This window comes from Pseudophryne corroboree, chromosome 6, assembly GCF_028390025.1.
Source record: "Pseudophryne corroboree isolate aPseCor3 chromosome 6, aPseCor3.hap2, whole genome shotgun sequence".
NCBI lineage: Eukaryota > Metazoa > Chordata > Amphibia > Anura > Myobatrachidae > Pseudophryne > Pseudophryne corroboree.
Genome location: NC_086449.1, coordinates 192,355,213 through 192,374,782, shown reverse-complemented (window position 1 = coordinate 192,374,782; position 19,570 = coordinate 192,355,213). Strand labels below are relative to the sequence as shown.

General features: G+C 43.9%; 1 protein-coding gene across 1 annotated transcript in view; it reads right to left on the bottom strand.

Annotated features, from left to right (window-relative positions):
- Nucleotides 1-19,570, bottom strand: part of ITGA11 (integrin subunit alpha 11) — a 201,955-nt gene that overhangs the window by 29,917 nt on the left and 152,468 nt on the right. Inside the window, exons 23-27 of the mRNA XM_063925538.1 lie at nt 15,651-15,740; nt 14,540-14,630; nt 14,038-14,148; nt 13,869-13,955; nt 12,473-12,583 (exon numbers count right to left, since the gene is read on the bottom strand). Of these exons, the coding sequence (XP_063781608.1) occupies nt 12,473-12,583; nt 13,869-13,955; nt 14,038-14,148; nt 14,540-14,630; nt 15,651-15,740 (490 nt within the window). The remainder of the gene's footprint in view (nt 1-12,472; nt 12,584-13,868; nt 13,956-14,037; nt 14,149-14,539; nt 14,631-15,650; nt 15,741-19,570) is intronic.

Here is a 19,570-nt window from a genome sequence, read left to right as displayed (position 1 = left end):
CACGTGTCTGCTAGAAGGCGGACCGGAGATACTCGGAGCAGAAGAAGTTCAGTGGAAGAGCTTTAAGGATTTCCAACGTAGATTTCTGTGTTTGGTGCATTTTAGGAAGTTTTTCTGTGTTAAAAGAGGTCCACAATGGCAGCCAAGTGCACAACACAGGGACGTTCAGCAGTCAGGGTTCAGACTGCAGAGGCTTGCAGACCCCGAGGGTCTGCTCGGTTAGTAATGTGGGGGAAGTATGGTCCCCACACTGAGACCTTTTGTGATGAATGGACACGAATGACTGCGGGGGATAAAGCACCATTTCCTGGGATAGGTAGTTTTGACTCAGAGGTGTTGCATAATTTAAGGCGGAGGATCTGTCTCATAAAATCCTAGAGACGAATCAAACATTATGATTGTTTGCAGTTATGGCTACAGGAAAGTGAAATGCAAAGAAAAGTAACTTACATACCTAACTTTCATCTTGAGAGGAGAGACATGGCAATGGAGAGGATTATGGTTGCAGAGAAATGGCACAATGTTGTACGATAAAAATGCACTTAGTAACTGTATTAAGAACGAAAGTAACAAATGTAATAATGTTTATAAAAATAAATGTATAAAAATCACAAATGTTAACCTGTGCAAGTCGCACCCCATGTTAAATTTCCCTCAGGATTATCAGCAAGAAAGTGAGCCCAGAACGATGTCGGCACCTCTTCCAGAAGCCATCCTACAAGACATCCAGGTGGACGCGACCAAATTGGTAAAGGCAATAATCAAACCCCCTAACGGAGGGTCAGGTGAGGTCGTGTCCACAGAAAGATCGCTGGTTTAGAGGGAATATTGCATCACCAGAATGTTCGTTTGGAAGACTGAGAGACAGCACCTTTGAGAAGACAGCAGAACAAGAAGAACAACAAGACGAGAGAACTAATTATCGTAACAAGTTTCTCTCCCCCTCAAACTGTTTTTCTGTATCCCATTACAAATTTCTTCTTTTCTCCTCCTGTAAGATGGACTTGCCCCAAGAGACTGTGATATGGATTTTCCTGTTGACCATGATGTTGACCAGAGCAGTCTGTTTCGGTGAGAGTATCAGTGAGGTCGAGAAAGGATCCAGAAAGGTTCTGACGACTGAGACGGAGGTGTAAATTTCCAATAGCAACACAAGCACCGAACAAAGGCGAGTACCGGAAACAATCTAACAGCCATGTTATTTGTAAACATTTTTTTTTTGGATTGTTAACTGAAGAAAACTGTATCTGTAGGCTCTGTGACAACGTAGTTGAGGATGGGTGCATTAAGAAATGCCAATCCAGTTTTAATATCCATATGGACCGGCATCCATTGAGTGACTATCACTCCTTAGTGGGTAGTGTGTTAAATAAGACAGATTGTTGGGTATGCTCTCAAGTACCTCAAGGTCATAGCAAATCAGGGCTAGTACCATTTCCTTTAACGTTAGGGGAGGTACTTGAGTTAAGTGGTGGGAGACCGGTGGACAGGAGGTTTAATATCTCCAGCCCTCCTAGTTTGAAGCTCCACCAATACCATGTGGATAGGTCCCTATTATGTTTCAACATCTCCAATCCCCGAAAGCCGGGAAATTGGGAAGTGTCATGGAGTAATCAAACCATGACCTTTTTCGCATAGAGCAGATAGAATGCCTACAGATACAGAGCTTATACGCCACATAGCCAGTAGAGGAAAATCGTTCCGGCATAGGTATACCTTAGGAAATAGGATTACGAGAGTTGGAGAGGTATCACCAGGATACTGTGCACTTATCGTACAACCTGATACGTGTACTAAACAGATGGGAGAATTAGGGTTAGGAGATTTCACATGGAAGGTTTGTAATATGGTTATGACATATTCCGTCCCATATGTTCTCCCCGATGATGCATATTTCATATGCGGGAGAAAGGCGTATGAGCGGCTTGCCCCAAACTCTGAAGGATTGTGTTATATTGGAAAAGTACTACCTGAGGTAATGAGTCTAAGGAGTGAGGAAACTGTAATTTCAATGGATTTGATTTATGACCCAACTGTAGAAACAATGATGTGATGAAAATGCGATTATACGGTCCGTTTCTTTCACCTGTTTTTCCGTTTTCCTCCAAGGTAAGAAGACCCACTTGGACGAGGAATTTGATGAGCCGATATACAGACAACAGATGGATTAAAGAAGAAGTTTTGACAACCTTATACACAGATTTTTCATGAACTATGCCATGGATCCCCAGTTTCCCTAGAAATTTTAAAATTACGCTAGCCCAACACTTTTGTAAATCTATGGACATTGACAGCTTTTGCCCGCACCTTATGGGCAAAAGCACAAAGAAGACTGCAACCAACAGACACCGAACAAGACTTCAACCGACAAATGTACATTAACCTGACATAGAATACCACTGCATTTACCATAAGTGTTCTTTATCTTCATTTCTACAACCCTCAGGTAGTGACACACATAGTCGATAGGGAATACAGGCACAGATATCAGCAATCACATACCTCCCCCATTCATGTATCATCAACTAAAATGTGCTCCCCCATTTTGTTACAACCACAGCCGAAAAGAGCTCGGTAGAGTTTGACAGCCCATCCACAGACCCTTAATACGGGATAAGAAGGAATTCAAATGTATACTTCGCAATACCTCGAAGCTTGATGTACCACACGTACGGCACGATGATACATGACCCCCCAAACATGGACTCATACACACATGCTTCTGCTATCTCACTAGGTCATACCCTCTTCACACCTTCTCCTCTCTCCTCCCTTACCCAACCATGGAAATGTATTAACCCCTGACATATATTTTTCTCTTTTTGAAATGTTTTAGAAGGTGGCAGTTATTGTTGACTGCCAAAGAGTGGACTGTCAAAGTCAGAAAAATATCACTATGCACACTGCCATATTTGCATCTCATACATGTCCGCGCTGCGCATGCGAGCGCTCTCCCGTGCGTGCGCATACCCGCTGTTACGTGCACCCGCAGGCGCACTGTATGCGTATTTACGGTAGAGTTTCTGTGTGCCCAGCGTGCGACTCAATCGTTACATAATTCAACCATATAATGTATTTTATAAGTTAATATTCCCCTGAGTCCAACAGGTATCAGTGGGTCTCAAATGGCTCTTTGACCTTAGAGATCCCCCAAACAATAGTTTGCATGTTGTGAGGGCTTCACATGGTGTTATGCATAGGTAAGCACGGGAATAGTAATTGAAGATTAATTGTATTCCAAATCAGTATCTTTCCCGCAGACGGAGTACAATAGCCTTTAATTACACTGAGCTTTGAGACTCAATGAGGAGGGCCAACACCTGTGTTTACCAATGGGTTAGGATTTGTCTCCAGAAGAATGATTGCTGAGATGTCATTGTCTCAACTGAGAGTAGACAGTGAGATAGTATTCGCCAAACAATAGCTTCCCACAAGACAGGAAAGTGTTGGTCATCACCCATTGTTTTGCATAACCAAGGCCACTGATGCAGCTGGCTCACATGCTGTGAGGGACACACACACCTTGTTGTTGACACACCCCCACAGCTGGAATGAGGGTATGATATACCCACTGGAGATCACAGGGCTCACTCACTCACTCACTCACTCACTCACTCACACAGCTACCTGGCACCCAGCAGCATGGAGGCTACATCCCCAGGACATCCTCCAAACTAAAGGCTAAGTATAGAAATCAAATGGCTAGATAAGGAAATATAGACAGATTGCTTTCTGGTTTAAATAGGATATTGTAACTTGGTTGTGTGATTGTTGGGTGTTTGGGTGATAGATCTGGGAATCTGTGATGGTAGCTGGGACATTAGACAACCTGTAGCATAGCATTTGTGGTATTTGTTTGCCTATCGTGATTTAAAATAGATTGTACTGGTTAGTTATAATATATATCTTGTTAATCATAAATACCACCATGCAGTTGCGTTTGGGCATGTGCTTGTAGCAGTGGCGGGCTGAGATGTGTGGTTACATTGTGATCTGGTCTTGTGATGAATATGCTCTGGTTATTGAGATACTGAAGTTGTTTGGAATGTGAAAGTGAATAAGATGGTTCTAGGAAGTTTAATTGAAATTGTGAAAGGTGATTTAGATGGTTTGGAATTGTAAAATCAGAACATATGCATTGTTCTGAGGCTTGGACATTTTGGAATAAAATGGAGTCTTGTGTCTTCTGCTATGTGATTGTGGTGTAGTAGAGAGTGCCATGTGTTTGGACCTGCAAATCTAAAATGGCTGCTGCCGGGTGTTTTCCCCTCCCCCTTTCAACCATGTGTTGCAGTCTTCATGGGAGTTTTCTCAAAATGGAGTCTAGCTTCTGTCCCATGCGGTATTGTAGGGTTGTGTTGTATATAGGGACAGCCAGTATGGGTAAGGTCAAGTATTTTCTCCACAAAGATTCTCAGCATTGAATAACTGCGCAGCGATTGTTCCTCACATGTGTAAGCTTCTCTGAAATCATATTGATCTTCTTGTTATTATGAGCCATTTCTCTCTCTCTCTCTCTTCCCCTCTTTCTCTCTTATTTTCCCTTAAATAGTATTGTATTGTATTTCCTGTGTAGTTATCTGGTTAGGTAGTCTATGTTATATTGTAGTGTATGATTTGTATTTGTATTAATTCTTTTGCAAGTATATCATTCATAATATATATATTAGGCGTTGGACCCTGAGCACGGTATCTGTGTATTCCTTATAGTGTTAAGTATTCTCAGAGCGTCGGTGACGCTCGAACAGCTTTAAAGGTAATAAGGTTATTCTGTGTTGCATTTACACTCTACCACTACACAGAGGTTTACAGTATAAGTACATTCCTTAAGGTATAGTTAAGGGAGTACCCTTGCGGTACTTTTTGCGCCAATTGCGTACTGTGTTCTTTAACCTTTAATGTGTTTTTAATAAGATAAATATTTAGCTTTGTTACACTGCATTACTATGCATACATATATACACTGCACACATTACATACATTCACTGCACCGCTGCACACCATCCATATATATATATGCATACATACATACATACATACATACATACATCATACACTGCATTACTATAAATATATACACTGCACACCATACCTCCCCATACATATATAAACTGCACACATTTCATACATTCACTGCACCGCTGCACACCATCCATATATATACATACATACATACATACATACATCATACACTGCGTTACTATACATACATACACTGCACACCATACCTCCCCCATCCGCGGCAAATATATATTACTATGGCATTCCCATCATGGAAAACTTGCCGTGGTGCCAGCCAAATATTCTCTGGTTTGTCTCGCTAGATAGATAGATAGATAGATAGATAGATAGATAGATAGATATTGCAAAAGAAGAGACTGCGGCACTCCCGATGTTATTTTCATAGATGCTTTAGTAGGGCAAAATCATCATGCATAAAAGCTTTCCTGCATGATGATTTTGCCCTACTAAAGCATTTATAAAAACAACATAGGGAGTGCCGCAGTCTCTTCTTTGCAAGTACCTGTTTCTACACTGAAGGCACCCAACCATAAGCATTATCCAGCGCCGAGTGCCAGATAGATTTTGTTCTGTATATGGATATATAGTGTGACAAGAACACTGGGATAGTGTTTGAGGGCAGGTATATTTGTCCCAGGTTCTTGTCTTACATGTTTTAGAAAATGTTAACTTCTAGGAAAAATGCTTTTTGTTTTGTCTGAACCTTTTCAGTTTGCTGTAAAAGCTGGGTAAAGGCTCTGAGAGAGAGATAAGGCGAGTTCTAGACATTGGGCCCAGTTCGGGTCTTTGGCCTCACAGAGGGCTAATCAGGGTTTCAGCTGTGTAAGAGTGATATAGTGCTTCTAACCTGATTAGTATGGGCAGACTGCCTGGGAAGGCTGCAGGATCTGTGTGTGAGAGACACGCTTTCTGATGCAAGTAAGCTATACAGTATGTACTGAAGAACTCTGTGTTTTGTTTAGTGACAGTTAGGAACATCTTATGTTTAGTTAGTGCCGGACAGGCAAGGTATTTTTATTTTGGGGTTTGTTTTATTTTCTGTTTCAATAAAACTGGCCGGGGTCAGTTGTACCAGAAACTGGACTTGTGTTGTTCCTCAGCTGCTGCGTGCGGCCATATTCCCCAGGAAAAGGCACCTTGCACCCCTACAGTGTTACAACTTGGTGGAGAATGCGAGCAGGCCGTTCTGCGCATAAGTGAAAGCAGCAGCTTTGTGAGGCCTGCAGAAAACGGTGGTTTATGCAGATACAGCCCAGTGTGAAGTTACTGAGACTCACCCCTGAGGGTTTGATATATGTCCTGGGTGAAAGCAGCTACAAAGCCGCCTGAAAAATCTGTTGACATGGAGGATCTGCTTAAAGCCTTGCTGCAAGCTACAGCGGCTCAGCAGGAGGCCAACCGACAGCAGCAGGTGGCAATGGAGGAAAATTGGAGACTACAGCAGGAGGCCAACAGACAGCAGCAGGTGGCAATGGAGGAAAATATAAGACAGCAGCAGGTGGCAATGGAGGAAAATAAGAGACAACAGCAGGCAGTTGTTGATGAACTTTACAGGCAACAGCGTCAGGATAGAGAGGCCTTAGCAGAAGTGGTGCAGAGACTTGCAGCTCGGGTTGGAGATGTGGCCGTCAGTGCTCCAACCAGCTCTAGTTCTATACGAGCCAGTCACTTCCTGCAGAAAATGACAGAGGCTGATGATGTGGAGGCCTATCTGACCACGTTTGAAAGGACTGCCGAGCGTGAGAACTGGCCGAAAGCACAGTGGGCCAGTCTGCTGGCACCTTTCCTGTCAGGTGAGCCCCAAAAAGCTTACTTTGAGTTAAGCCCTGCTGAGGCTCGGGACTATGATAAACTAAAGACTGAGATCCTGACCCGCCTGGGAGTCACGCTGTCAGTACGAGCACAACGGGTGCACCGTTGGCTGTACGCCATGGAGAAGCCTCCGCGCTCCCAGATGCACGACCTTATTCAGCTAACAAAAAAATGGCTACAGCCAGAGACATTAACTGGTCCCCAGATGGTGGAAAGAGTCGTCATGGACCGCTACTTGAGATCTTTGCCCATGGTCCTGCGCAAGTGGGTGAGCCATGGAAACCCGGGTACTGCTGACCAATTAGTGGACATGGTAGAGAGGTATTTGGCAGCAGAGGAACTACTGATGACCACCCAGCAACCCATAGATCCTCGACAGCGCCCTTCAGTAAAGACTGGTAAGACTGTTCCGTGGGAAAACGTTGCTGGGCGGTTAAGAGAACGCAAGGCTGGAGAGACTGTAAACACTGGCCCTGGAAACAGGCCAATGGGGCTAGAACGGTCTATGCTGCCCAAATGGGTTGATAATCGTGTGGTTAAATGTTTTAGGTGTGGTATGCCAGGTCATGTTATTGCCAATTGCCCAGTCACGCAAGAACCCATGCAATGTGATGCTGCCTTTGAATGTCGCAGAATGTCTTTCTTTGCTAGGTTAGCCTGTACTGTGGTACCTTCACCTGAGCTGGAAAAACAAATGTGTGATGTGTTCTTAGAAGGTAACCAGGTAGAGGCCTTGCTAGATTCAGGAAGTTTAGTTACCCTCGTGAAAGCTGGGTTAGTGAACCCCTTAAAGGTCCAGCAAATACCTATTGGGGTAACTTGCATACATGGGGATACCCAACATTATGCCACTGCTGAGGTGAATATAGAAACTTGTTGTGGGTCAGCAATGGTTAAAGTGGGACTGGTCCCTACCTTGGTGCATGAGGCCATAATAGGGAGGGATTTTCCTCATTTTTGGAAACTGTGGGAATCACGGTTATCAACAGATGTGAGAAGTAAAAAGCCAGTTGATAATACCGGTGATTTTATGGATGTACGTGGGTCTTCGGAACTTTCTGGCCCTTTGCCTTTTGCTAGTTTGGCTGGGGAAGTGACAGATGGGGAGTCCAGTGAGGACCCTCTTGCCGGGAACAGAGACATAGTAGTTAGAACTGAAAGCGTGCCTGACCTGGAGGTAAAGAAGGATCTGTTTGCGTCTGAACAGTTAAAGGATCCTACCCTACCTTAATAAAGGCTAGAGAGAATGTTAAGATTGTTAATGGGGAACCTGTGGTACCAGGTGACAGGGTTACGTATCCCCACATGGCCATCTGTAATGAGCTCTTGTACCACATTGTCAAAAGGGGTGAGGATGTGGTGGAACAGCTGGTAGTTCCCCAGCCTTATCGGAGAACGGTACTAGATTTAGCTCATAGTCACGTTACCGCAGGACATTTAGGGGCAGAAAAAACCACTGAAAGAGTTTTACAAAGGTTCTTTTGGCCAGGGGTTTATAAGGAAGTGTCTGAATATTGTTCTTCCTGTCCTGAATGCCAGTATCATGCCCCTAGACCCCATTTCAGGAGCCCACTAGTTCCCATGCCTATTATAGAGGTCCCGTTTGACAGAATAGCCATGGATCTCGTGGGGCCCTTGTTAAAGTCTGCTCGGGGCCATCAGTATATTCTGGTAATTATGGACTATGCCACTCGATATCCTGAGGCTGTCCCTTTACGCACTATCACAACCAAGGCGATAGCTAGGGAGCTGGTGCAGGTATTTAGTAGAGTGGGAATACCAAAAGAAATTTTGACTGACCAAGGTACTCCATTTATGTCAAGGATCATGAAAGAGTTGTGCAAGTTATTTAAGGTCACTCACCTCAGGACGTCCATCTACCATCCCCAAACTGACGGGTTGGTGGAAAGGTTTAATAAAACATTAAAAAGTATGTTAAAAAAGGTTGTTGAGAGAGATGGGAAAAACTGGGATTGTTTGTTGCCCTACTTGTTAATGGCCATCAGAGAAGTTCCTCAGTCCTCTACGGGGTTTTCTCCATTTGATTTGTTGTATGGTAGACACCCCAGAGGGCTGTTGGATATTGCCAAAGAGACGTGGGAAGGACAGCCCACTCCTTATAGAAGCGTTATTGAGCATGTAACACAAATGCAGGATAGGATTGCAGCCGTGGTACCTGTTGTCAGAGAGCACATGGAACAGGCCCAAAGTGCTCAACAGAGGGTCTATAACCGGAGTGACAAGATACGGGAATTTGCTCCTGGAGATAGAGTTCTTGTTTTGGTACCCACTGTGGAAAGCAAATTCCTAGCTAAATGGCAGGGTCCATTTGAGATTAGGGAAAAAGTGAATGAGGTTAATTACAAAGTATACCAGCCGGGAAAGAGAAAACCCGAACAGATCTACCATGTTAACTTAATCAAACCCTGGAAAGATAGGTTGTCTCTGTCAGCGGAGCCTTGCCCTTCGGTGTCTTCACCCCGGTTGCTTCCCGCAGTGAAGGTGTCAGAGACATTATCAGCTGATCAGAACAATCAGGTTAAAGAATTTCTCATCCAAAATAGGGAGGTATTTTCAGAGCTGCCTGGCCGAACGACCATAATAAAACATGACATTGTCACAGAACCAGGGGTCAGGGTTCATTTAAAGCCATATAGGATTCCTGAAGCTCAGCGAGAAGCTATTTCTAAGGAAGTTAAAACCATGTTAGAACTTGGAGTCATAGAGGAGTCTAACAGTGAGTGGTCCAGTCCCATAGTGCTCATCCCGAAGCCCGACGGTAGCATACGCTTCTGTAATGACTTTCGTAAGTTAAATGAGGTGTCCAAGTTTGACGCATACCCCATGCCCCGTGTGGATGAGCTTGTAGAAAGGCTGGGAACAGCCAGGTTTCTCACCACATTGGACCTGACCAAAGGTTACTGGCAAATACCTTTATCTGATAGCGCCAAAGAAAAAACAGCCTTTTCGGTTCCGGAGGGGCTGTACCAGTATAAGATGTTACCCTTTGGGTTGCATGGGGCTCCAGCAACCTTTCAACGGGCGATGGATAAAATTTTGAGGCCCCATAGAAAATATGCAGCTGCCTATTTGGATGATGTGGTAATTCACAGTACAGACTGGGGGTCCCATTTGGTTAAAGTACAAGCAGTACTGGACTCAATCAGAGAGGCAGGGTTAACTGCTAACCCAAAGAAGTGCTGCCTCGCAATGGAGGAGGTCAAATACTTGGGCTTCACCATAGGCAGAGGTCTGATTAGGCCCCAATTGAATAAAGTTGATGCTATTCAAAACTGGCCTCGTCCAGTGAATAAAAAACAGGTAAGGGCTTTTTTGGGAATTACTGGGTACTATAGACGGTTTATTCCTAATTTTGCGACCACAGCGGTGCCGTTGTCAGACCTTACCAAAGGGAAGCAGTCAAATGTGGTGAAATGGAACCCTGATGCAGAAAAGGCGTTCCAAGCGTTAAAAGTGGCTTTGTGTTCACAACCGGTGTTGATAACACCAGATTTTTCAAAAGAATTTGTGGTACAGACAGATGCCTCAGAGGTAGGGATAGGTGCTGTGCTGTCCCAAACCAGAGATGGGGACGAACACCCTATCATTTATTTGAGTAGGAAACTCAATGAGCATGAAAAAAGGTATGCCATTGTGGAAAAGGAGGCTTTGGCCATTAAGTGGGCACTAGATACCTTGAGATATTACCTCTTGGGTAGACAATTCAGACTAGTGACAGACCATGCCCCTTTAAAATGGATGTATGTAAATAGAGGCAAGAATGCTCGTGTAACTAGATGGTTTCTAGCGTTGCAGGACTTTAAGTTTACTGTCGAACATAGACCGGGAACACAATTGGCCAACGCAGATGCATTGTCTCGCATCTTCTGTTTGGGGGCTACAAGTGTTCCGGCCCCTAGGTCGAAACAGGGGAGGGGGATATGTGACAAGAACACTGGGATAGTGTTTGAGGGCAGGTATATTTGTCCCAGGTTCTTGTCTTACATGTTTTAGAAAATGTTAACTTCTAGGAAAAATGCTTTTTGTTTTGTCTGAACCTTTTCAGTTTGCTGTAAAAGCTGGGTAAAGGCTCTGAGAGAGAGATAAGGCGAGTTCTAGACATTGGGCCCAGTTCGGGTCTTTGGCCTCACAGAGGGCTAATCAGGGTTTCAGCTGTGTAAGAGTGATATAGTGCTTCTAACCTGATTAGTATGGGCAGACTGCCTGGGAAGGCTGCAGGATCTGTGTGTGAGAGACACGCTTTCTGATGCAAGTAAGCTATACAGTATGTACTGAAGAACTCTGTGTTTTGTTTAGTGACAGTTAGGAACATCTTATGTTTAGTTAGTGCCGGACAGGCAAGGTATTTTTATTTTGGGGTTTGTTTTATTTTCTGTTTCAATAAAACTGGCCGGGGTCAGTTGTACCAGAAACTGGACTTGTGTTGTTCCTCAGCTGCTGCGTGCGGCCATATTCCCCAGGAAAAGGCACCTTGCACCCCTACAGTGTTACAACTGGTAGATCGATAGATAAATAGATAGATATTTTTTTTTTCACAACAATCCACGATGCCCTAAAATCTCAAAATCAATCAATGAAAGCAATCTGTGATACTTAATCAATATAGGCTGCTAACCCAAAGTCTGTTCTTTTGCCAGTCCAAGGACAAAATGTAGTTTTATTAGGACTTAGGGGTCCTTAAGATGCGCCACCACAATGTCTTTATATACATTGAAATAACACTTCCATACCCTAGATGTATATTCTCCAAACCTTCAAGCATTCCCTGAAAACTCTCCTCTTTTCAGTCCACACATGTCCTCACATATTTTCTCTTTCATCAAGTTCCCATCCTCCTGACCCCAGGCCAACATTACTGTGTGATCTTATCTTACAGCCCACCAAGAACCTTTGCAATCTGGTGGACAATTATGCAATAGATAGCACCTATCCTTGTGTATCAATAGCTGTTTCCCAATAAGCTTGTGAGCAGGGCCTTCCTACCTCTGTGTCTGTCTGTTTTTACCCAGTTCTGTTCTATTATTGTTGTTCCAATTGTAAAGCACAACGGAATATGCTGCGCTATATAAGAAACTGATAATAAATAAATATGTTTCTTGGAGACGAAGAAGGAGTATCTGAGGATATTTTTTCTTAATATTTCTATACCATAGTTCACCCAAAAGACAGTCTCAATTCCTGTACATATCTTTTATAATTATTTTATTCATAAATGTTTTTAAAAAGATCTTACATAGCAAATGCAGAGTGATTTAGGTGGGCCAGATGTTGTTAAACTTCATGTGCGAGCTCATATACACCATTATTCACTATTGCATTAATCTCCAATGCGTTTCGTAGAATTATCGATTTCCTCAGAGGTGTTCAATGTTTAGACTAGCATCTCCAAAAGTGGTATTAATGCTTCTATGCTGGGATATATAGTATGCTGAATTATTTGCAGAAAATTCCTCCCTTCATAGAATAGATACTTCTTAAAAACACTCTATCCAAATACTAAGCTGTCTCCTGTGTGTGTTTGGTTCTCAGTCAAATTATGAATTCTGTAATATGTAACAAATATGTAACATGTACTTTACTAGCTACTTAATAATTCACTATAACTTCCAGATCTTACCACACGGAAAGATCTGCTCCATAGCTGTCCATACAGGGAGAGTGCTGCTTCCTGATTGGGTGCCAGGCTCACAGTGCAGTCAATGGACACCACATCAGCGTTACTGTGATTCTGAAAGAAATCACAAACTAACCCGTCAAATCTGCTGATAGTAACATAAAAGCAGATGAAAAACATTTACTCCCACTTAATTCCCTGTTCCAGTGAACTGTTTTCACCAGCTAATTAAGCATATGTATATGCAATCATAAAATAAGTAGGGAGAGAATTCATTACAGGTTGAGTATCCCATATCCAAATATTACGAAAAACTGAATACTCTAAAATACGGAATATTGAGAGAGTGAGATTGTGAAACCTTTGTGTTAGGATGGCTCTTTGTACAAAAACTTTGTTTAATACACAAAGTTATTAAAAATATTGTATTAAATTACCTTCAGGCTGTGTGTAGAAGGTGTAAATGAAACATAAATGAATTGTGTGAATGTACACAAACTTTGTTTAAGGCACAAATTTATTACAAATATTGTCTAAAATGACCTTCAGGCTGTGTGTATAAGGTGTATATGAAACATAAATGCATTCTGTGCTTAGACTTGGGTCCCATCACCATGATATCATTATGGTATGCAATTATTCCAAAATACGGAAAAATCCAATATCCAAAAGATGTCTGGTCCCAAGCATTTTGGATATGGGATACTCAACCTGTATCAGATGATGTGGTAGGGTTGATGTAGAAGGTTCCGGTATGAATGGTCGACCATGTTATGGTCGACAGTCATTAGGTCGACCACTATTGGTCGACATTTACATGGTCGACATGGACACATGGTCGACGCATGAAAGGTCGACATATTAAAAGGTCGACATGAGTTTTTTTACTTTTTTTGGTGTCGTTTTTTGCGTAAAGTGACTGGGAACCCCAATTAGTGCACCGCGTCCCCTCACATGGCGAGCGAACTTCGGGCATGGTGCCTTCGCTCCGCTACCGCTTCGCTCGGCACACTTTACCGTTCCAATCGTAGTCCATGTGGATCGTAAAGTATGGAAAAGTTCCCCAAAAGAAAAAAAAGTTAAAAAACTCATGTCGACCTTTTCATGTGTCGACCATGTGTCCATGTCGACCATGTCAATGTCGACCAATAGTGGTCGACCTAATGACTGTCGACCATAACATGGTCGACCATGTGAACGGATACCGATGTAGAATGGTCAGAAAGAACCTGTCACAAATTAAGTAGTGAACCATGCTCCATGAATAGTGTAATAACTGAAAACATTAAAATTCTGCTGTGATTTCAAAAAGAGTAATAACAAATAAGTAACAATGAATCCCTTAGAAGATTTTTGTGTAGTGTTCCAATCCTCCCCAGCCACTGTCTGTATGAGTTACCAGCTGCGGGATGTGACTCAGGTCCTCCTCTGATGGTCTCTTTCTGTAATCCGTATTGTTGCCCCAGACATTGCAGGTTTCATTTCCCTAACACGGAGAGAACAATAATACATTGAGCTCTGTATGTCCCAGGACATGTCTGTAGTTTGCTCACAGCAGGAAGCCGTACCTGGTCGCTGATCAGCTGCTGCAACATGAGCAGGCGGTTCCCTCCACGAGTAGCCACAGGCACAGTTATCTTAATAGTGATATCCTCAGGGAAAATGCCCAAATTTTGGATCTGAAAAAATGAGACATGCTTAGGATGTGACAAAATAAGTGGAATTAGAGCTAATGCATACAGGGAAGGGAGCAGCTGCTGCCCAGATCTATTAAACGTGGTATTACAACCCTTTAAAATAAAATAATATACCAATTAGTTTACGGTATAGACACTGACGGGTTAGTATAATCTTGACGACACAGAACCTGGTGTATAATGTAGGATTTGATGGGTTGATGGATATGCAGTGTGATATTGCTTATATTTGCTTATATAGATAGTAATGTGTCAAAATGAATTGTTATAATAAATGCGGTGGATATGGTCAACACATGGTAAATACATGGAATGCTACAATGCTCATTTTTAGTCCAGCAGATTATTCTGGTCAAGATAATCTGTAACTCACCTTAAAGGTGCAGTTGAACGGAGGCCCGATTGCATTGTATCTGTCAGTAGACCCCTGAAAATTGACTTCATACTGGTCCAGACTGGAAGATCTACAACAGAAGAGTCGTTGTCAGGTGGCTGTCCTCCTGTACTGACCCCAATGTACACCCACTTAACAAGAGCTTTAAATGGACTCTTCCTGTGTGGCAGGCCTGCTGAGTAGTGTGAAGATATAAGAGAAAGAATGTGGACTGGTTCCAGAAGCATGTGGCCCAAATATTTTCTTGATCACAAACATGTGTCACAGTGAAATGGTCACGTCTCTCACATCCATATTGAACAAAATAGTATTCCACATCAACTGGCAGTGCTCGAAGCCTAAACGCTCACAGATGTCTGGTGTGAAATGTGCGCAGGTAATAGAAGTGACTCATATGATGAGTGCACAGTACACGCAGCCAGACGCCTCACTGTGAGTACTCCTTCTGGCTCCTGATCAAAGCACATACTGTATTATTTCTGCAGCTAGTACGTTCCAATTTCTAAGTCCCTATTGTACTTGAAGGTCACCCAGAAAATTTCTGAATAATAAATGGAAACAAAACCTGTTGAAATGACTGTGTAGCACCAGAGGCAAGTGATGCACATGTGTGGTGCACTGCTTTGTACCCGTCTGTGCAGTGTAATGGAAGGGGTAACATAAGAAAACCAGATCTAAAGATTAGGTGCTAACGCATTTCGCTGTTTGAATAGTCACTAATACCCCTTTTCCACTAGCTTTTTAGAACATGGGTAAATGCGCGGGGGCATTTACCCATGCAGACCCAAGATATGGACAGTTACTTAATATATACTAGTTGGTTGGGTGCATTAAACAGCGCAAAAAGCTTTGTGAATCTATTGATCCCAATTATATTATACTAGATAGACTGTTGGCTCCAGCTTAATGCCATACCTAACAATGAGATCACCATAAAATAATTAGCAAATGTTAGGTCTTAGGGATGACAGCTGAGCCTCAGCTAATTGTTGTAAAATGTTCCCATCTACAGTGAAGGGTGGTCTATACACATGTAGAACCTCCAAAAGACATATATGAGAAGTCAGGAGCATTTATATAGCAGAAGTACCTAGTGAACAGTAGATCAGATTCATACTTCAGGTTGAAGTGCAATAAAACCTCATTATCGCCAATTGTACCCTCTAGTTCTTCACTGTCACTGACAAAAGACAAGATAATGCAACAGGTGACACAATGAAAAAACACATCTGATTCTATAATATATCATAGGAATAATTTACCCAAACTGTAAAATAAAAATATAGGAAATTTACAGAGACATTCATCCTGCACATGTAGTGTATGCTGTCCCAGTGCTTTTATACAGGTCAGTGACATCTGAGATGACTTGTAATATCCTCTTTATTTGCAGTAGCTGCTTGTACGTGGTGATCCACAAGACTGGTTGCATTTTTAAAGTGGCAATCATTTTGAAAGCAAATCTGGGTTTTACCTTTTCTAATGATTGCTGCTTTAAGAATGCACTCAGAGTAGACAGAATATTGTCAGCGGCTATTAGATCAACCCCTCTGGGATGATATTTGATGCCCTTATCTTTCACATCAGGGGGTATACCTTATTATGCACCAGTAACATTTCACTTAGTATTTTTTATAATAGTTTATATAAACATGTGTATGCTTTTTGATTATTGGATCTTCATATTCAGTTTTGAAAAATATCTTTATTGAGAAAAAAAAAACTATACATCGACAATGAACATGGGTAGGTGTAGAGAAAAATATCAAAAGAGAATGCAAAACCATACAGTCCTGACAGAGTACAGCTATACGTAAGTAGTTTCAAATAAACAGGCATAAAGTCTATAAAATAAAGTACAGGAGGAGGTTTATTTACCCGTAGTAGGGCACACACAAAATGGAGAATAATAAAAACAGCCTCACTATTACTAGGAAACGTGACCTGATTAAAATGGGGGCGATCCTCTAGATACTACCTCCGTGTTATACCATGTGGTCAGCTTAACTGCCTCTCTAACTCTCTTTAGTGGATTTCATTTATATTTCTCTCATGGAACCCCATCTAATATACCTGTATCAAATAGATTGGCCACGTGAAATGGTCACGTCTCTCACATCCATATAGAGTGCTCTCTTTATGTTGAGTCTCAGGCCCCTGACCAATGACTCCCCAAGTGTGCTTCTGATCCTCCTCCCTATGAGTGCCTCTGCCTCCTACCTCCCCATGTCTGCCTATGATCTCCAATCCCCATATGTGTCTCTGACTCCCCTTCCCATAGGTACTTCTGGCCTCTTCCTCTCCATGTGTTCCTCTGACCCCCCATTCCATATGTGGTTCTCTAACTCCTTCTCCCTATCTGTAACTCTTCCTTGGCCACCATCCCTACTATGCCTTTGCGCCTTCCTCAAGGCTGGTAACTGCTGTTCAGAAGTAGCATGGACGAAAGGAGACAAGTCTATGTTCAAAGCCACATAACTGAACATAAAGGTGGCAGGTAAGAACAATTTTTCTTTTAATAATAAGAAATTATGTAGTAGATACCAGTGCCAGATTAAGGTCCACATTGGCCTGGAGCTGCAATTTATGGAGGGCCTATTGTTGCCGCGCAGTGGGTGTGATTAGCGACACAGCTAATTTCTCGCTGTGTGGGCATGGGGTGTGGTGGCATACTACTGTACATCACTGCACTTCCTCCCCACACTACTTCACTTCTCTATATCACTACTACACTACATCTCCACACTATGGGGCATATTTATCACAATCCATACCTGAGATGCAGATGTGATACATTTGATCAAAATGACATTGCGATTAATGAATACATTGCAGGTCAGTTATCGCAAACAGGGAGAAAGCTGTGTCCCTGTGAATCCTGTTACCACCGTTCTCAGGGTATTTTTCATAAAAAATACCCTGGGACACAATTGGTGAGAAGGGCTGAGGCACAGGTGGTGAATGGGGAAGGGACACAGGTGGGGAGGAAGGCAGAGATACACATAGAAAGAGAGGCAGAGGCACAGGTGTGAAAGGGGCAATGACACAAGTGGGGAACGAGGCACAGGTGGACACACAGGGAGTGAAGGTGGCAGAGACACAAGTGAAGAGGGAGGTGGAAGCACAAGTAGAGAGAGAAAGCAGAAACATGAGTGGAGAGGAGGCAGAGACACAGGTTGGAGAGGGGTGGAAGCACATGTGGTGAAGGGGCAGACGCAGGCGGAGAGGGGGCAGAGACTCAAGTGGGGAGGTGGTAAAGATACAGGTAGAGAGGCTGGGAGAAGCAGGTGGAGTGGGGGCATAGATACAGGTGAAGAGGGCGGAGAGACACAGGTGAGGAGGGCTCAGACACAGGTGAGGAAGACGCAGAGACGCAGGTGGGGAGGGTGCAGAGACGCAGGTGGGGAAGGCGCAGAGATGCAGGTGGGGAAGGCGCAGAGATGCAGGTGGGGAAGGCGCAGAGATGCAGGTAGAGAGGGGGCAGAAACATAGGTGGGGAGGGGGCAAAAACGCAGGTGGGGAGGGGACAGAAATGCAGGTGGGGGGCAGAAACACAGGTAGGGAGGGGGCAGAGATGCAGGTGTGGAGAGAGTTGAGACGCAGGTGGGGAGGGGGCAGAAACGCGGATGGGGCAGAGAATTGGGTGGGGACAGAGGTGTAGGTGGGGAGGGGGCAGAGACACGGGTGGAGAGGTGGTAGAGATGCGGGTGGAGAAGGGTCAAAGACTCAGGAGGGGAAGGGGCATACTGTAGGCTGCTGCAGCCATATCTGACGTCCCTGCCTATTTAACGAAAACTTAACCTGATGGTACATAATCCCCACCACCCGCTCCAGTCACAGTGCTTCCCTGTGTGAGAGCATCGGGTGGCGAGAAAAGAAGAAGAGGACAGGGGGAAGAACAGAAATGGGGTCTGGTGGCGTACGGGAAAATCTGCGACCCCTGTGGTAACTGCTGCATAATGTTTATTATTAATGTCTATTATTCACCACCACCACCCCCCCCCCCCTCCCCCCCGACATCCCCACTTGCCACCAGCTCTAAGCCTCTGGTGCCAATACAGCTGCTTCGACAGAAGCTGTTCAAAAGTATTCACAGCATGCGGGCTGAGTCTGAGCTTCGGATGGGTCCTGGAGGCGGAGCTTCGGATGGGTCCGTGACGCGGGGCTTCGGGTGGGTCTGGGTGCAGGGCTTCGGGTGGTCTGGGTGGCAGAGTGTCTGGCAGCACTGGACAGAGCATCTGACATGTCATTGAGGTTGGTCTTCGGTGGGGTCGGGGGGGAGGGGCTTACGCATGCCCTTTGTCTGGCGCAAGAGGGGCTTCGGTTGGCCGGCAGGGGTTATGTTATTTCCAGTGACCAGGAGGCGAGTGAGCTGCGCTAATGGAGACAGGATTTTTTTTTTTTCCTGTCAACACTTGCTGCGCTACAGGGGAGCCTGTGGGCCTATTTTCAATGGGGGCCTGGAGTTGCAGCTCCATCTGCCCTATTGGTAATCCGGCACTGGTAGATACCAAGGAGCTGTGTGTTTTCAGTAAATTTGCAGCTAAATTTAAAGCATTGGGAGTGCCTTCAAATCTTGCTCTGGGGCCGACAAAGTTCTAGCTACAGCCTTGCCTGTATCTCTACATAGTATAAAATAAAGTCCACGGTAGGCATCTGTTTGCCTAGGATTATCTTGTGAACCACTGCACAAATTTTGATGCAGTTTTCACAATTGTATAGATAATTTGTCGAGGAAGGTTTAGGTGTATCAAATATTAATCTATGACAAAAAGGAGATGAGCAGTGACGATTTTAGTGAAGCAAATCAGCTCCCATGCGAAGCCGGGGCGGGTTGCTAGTAACTATTTATATCGGTGACAGACCACTGATGTTGCTATCCGTCTATGGTTGATAGTCATCCTACATTTGGGCAGAGGCGTAACTAGGGTAGGGCAAGTGGGGCACGTGCCCTGGGCGCCTTGGCAGGCCCAGCAGAGGGGGGCCCGCCGGCGGCTAGGGCATCAGGCC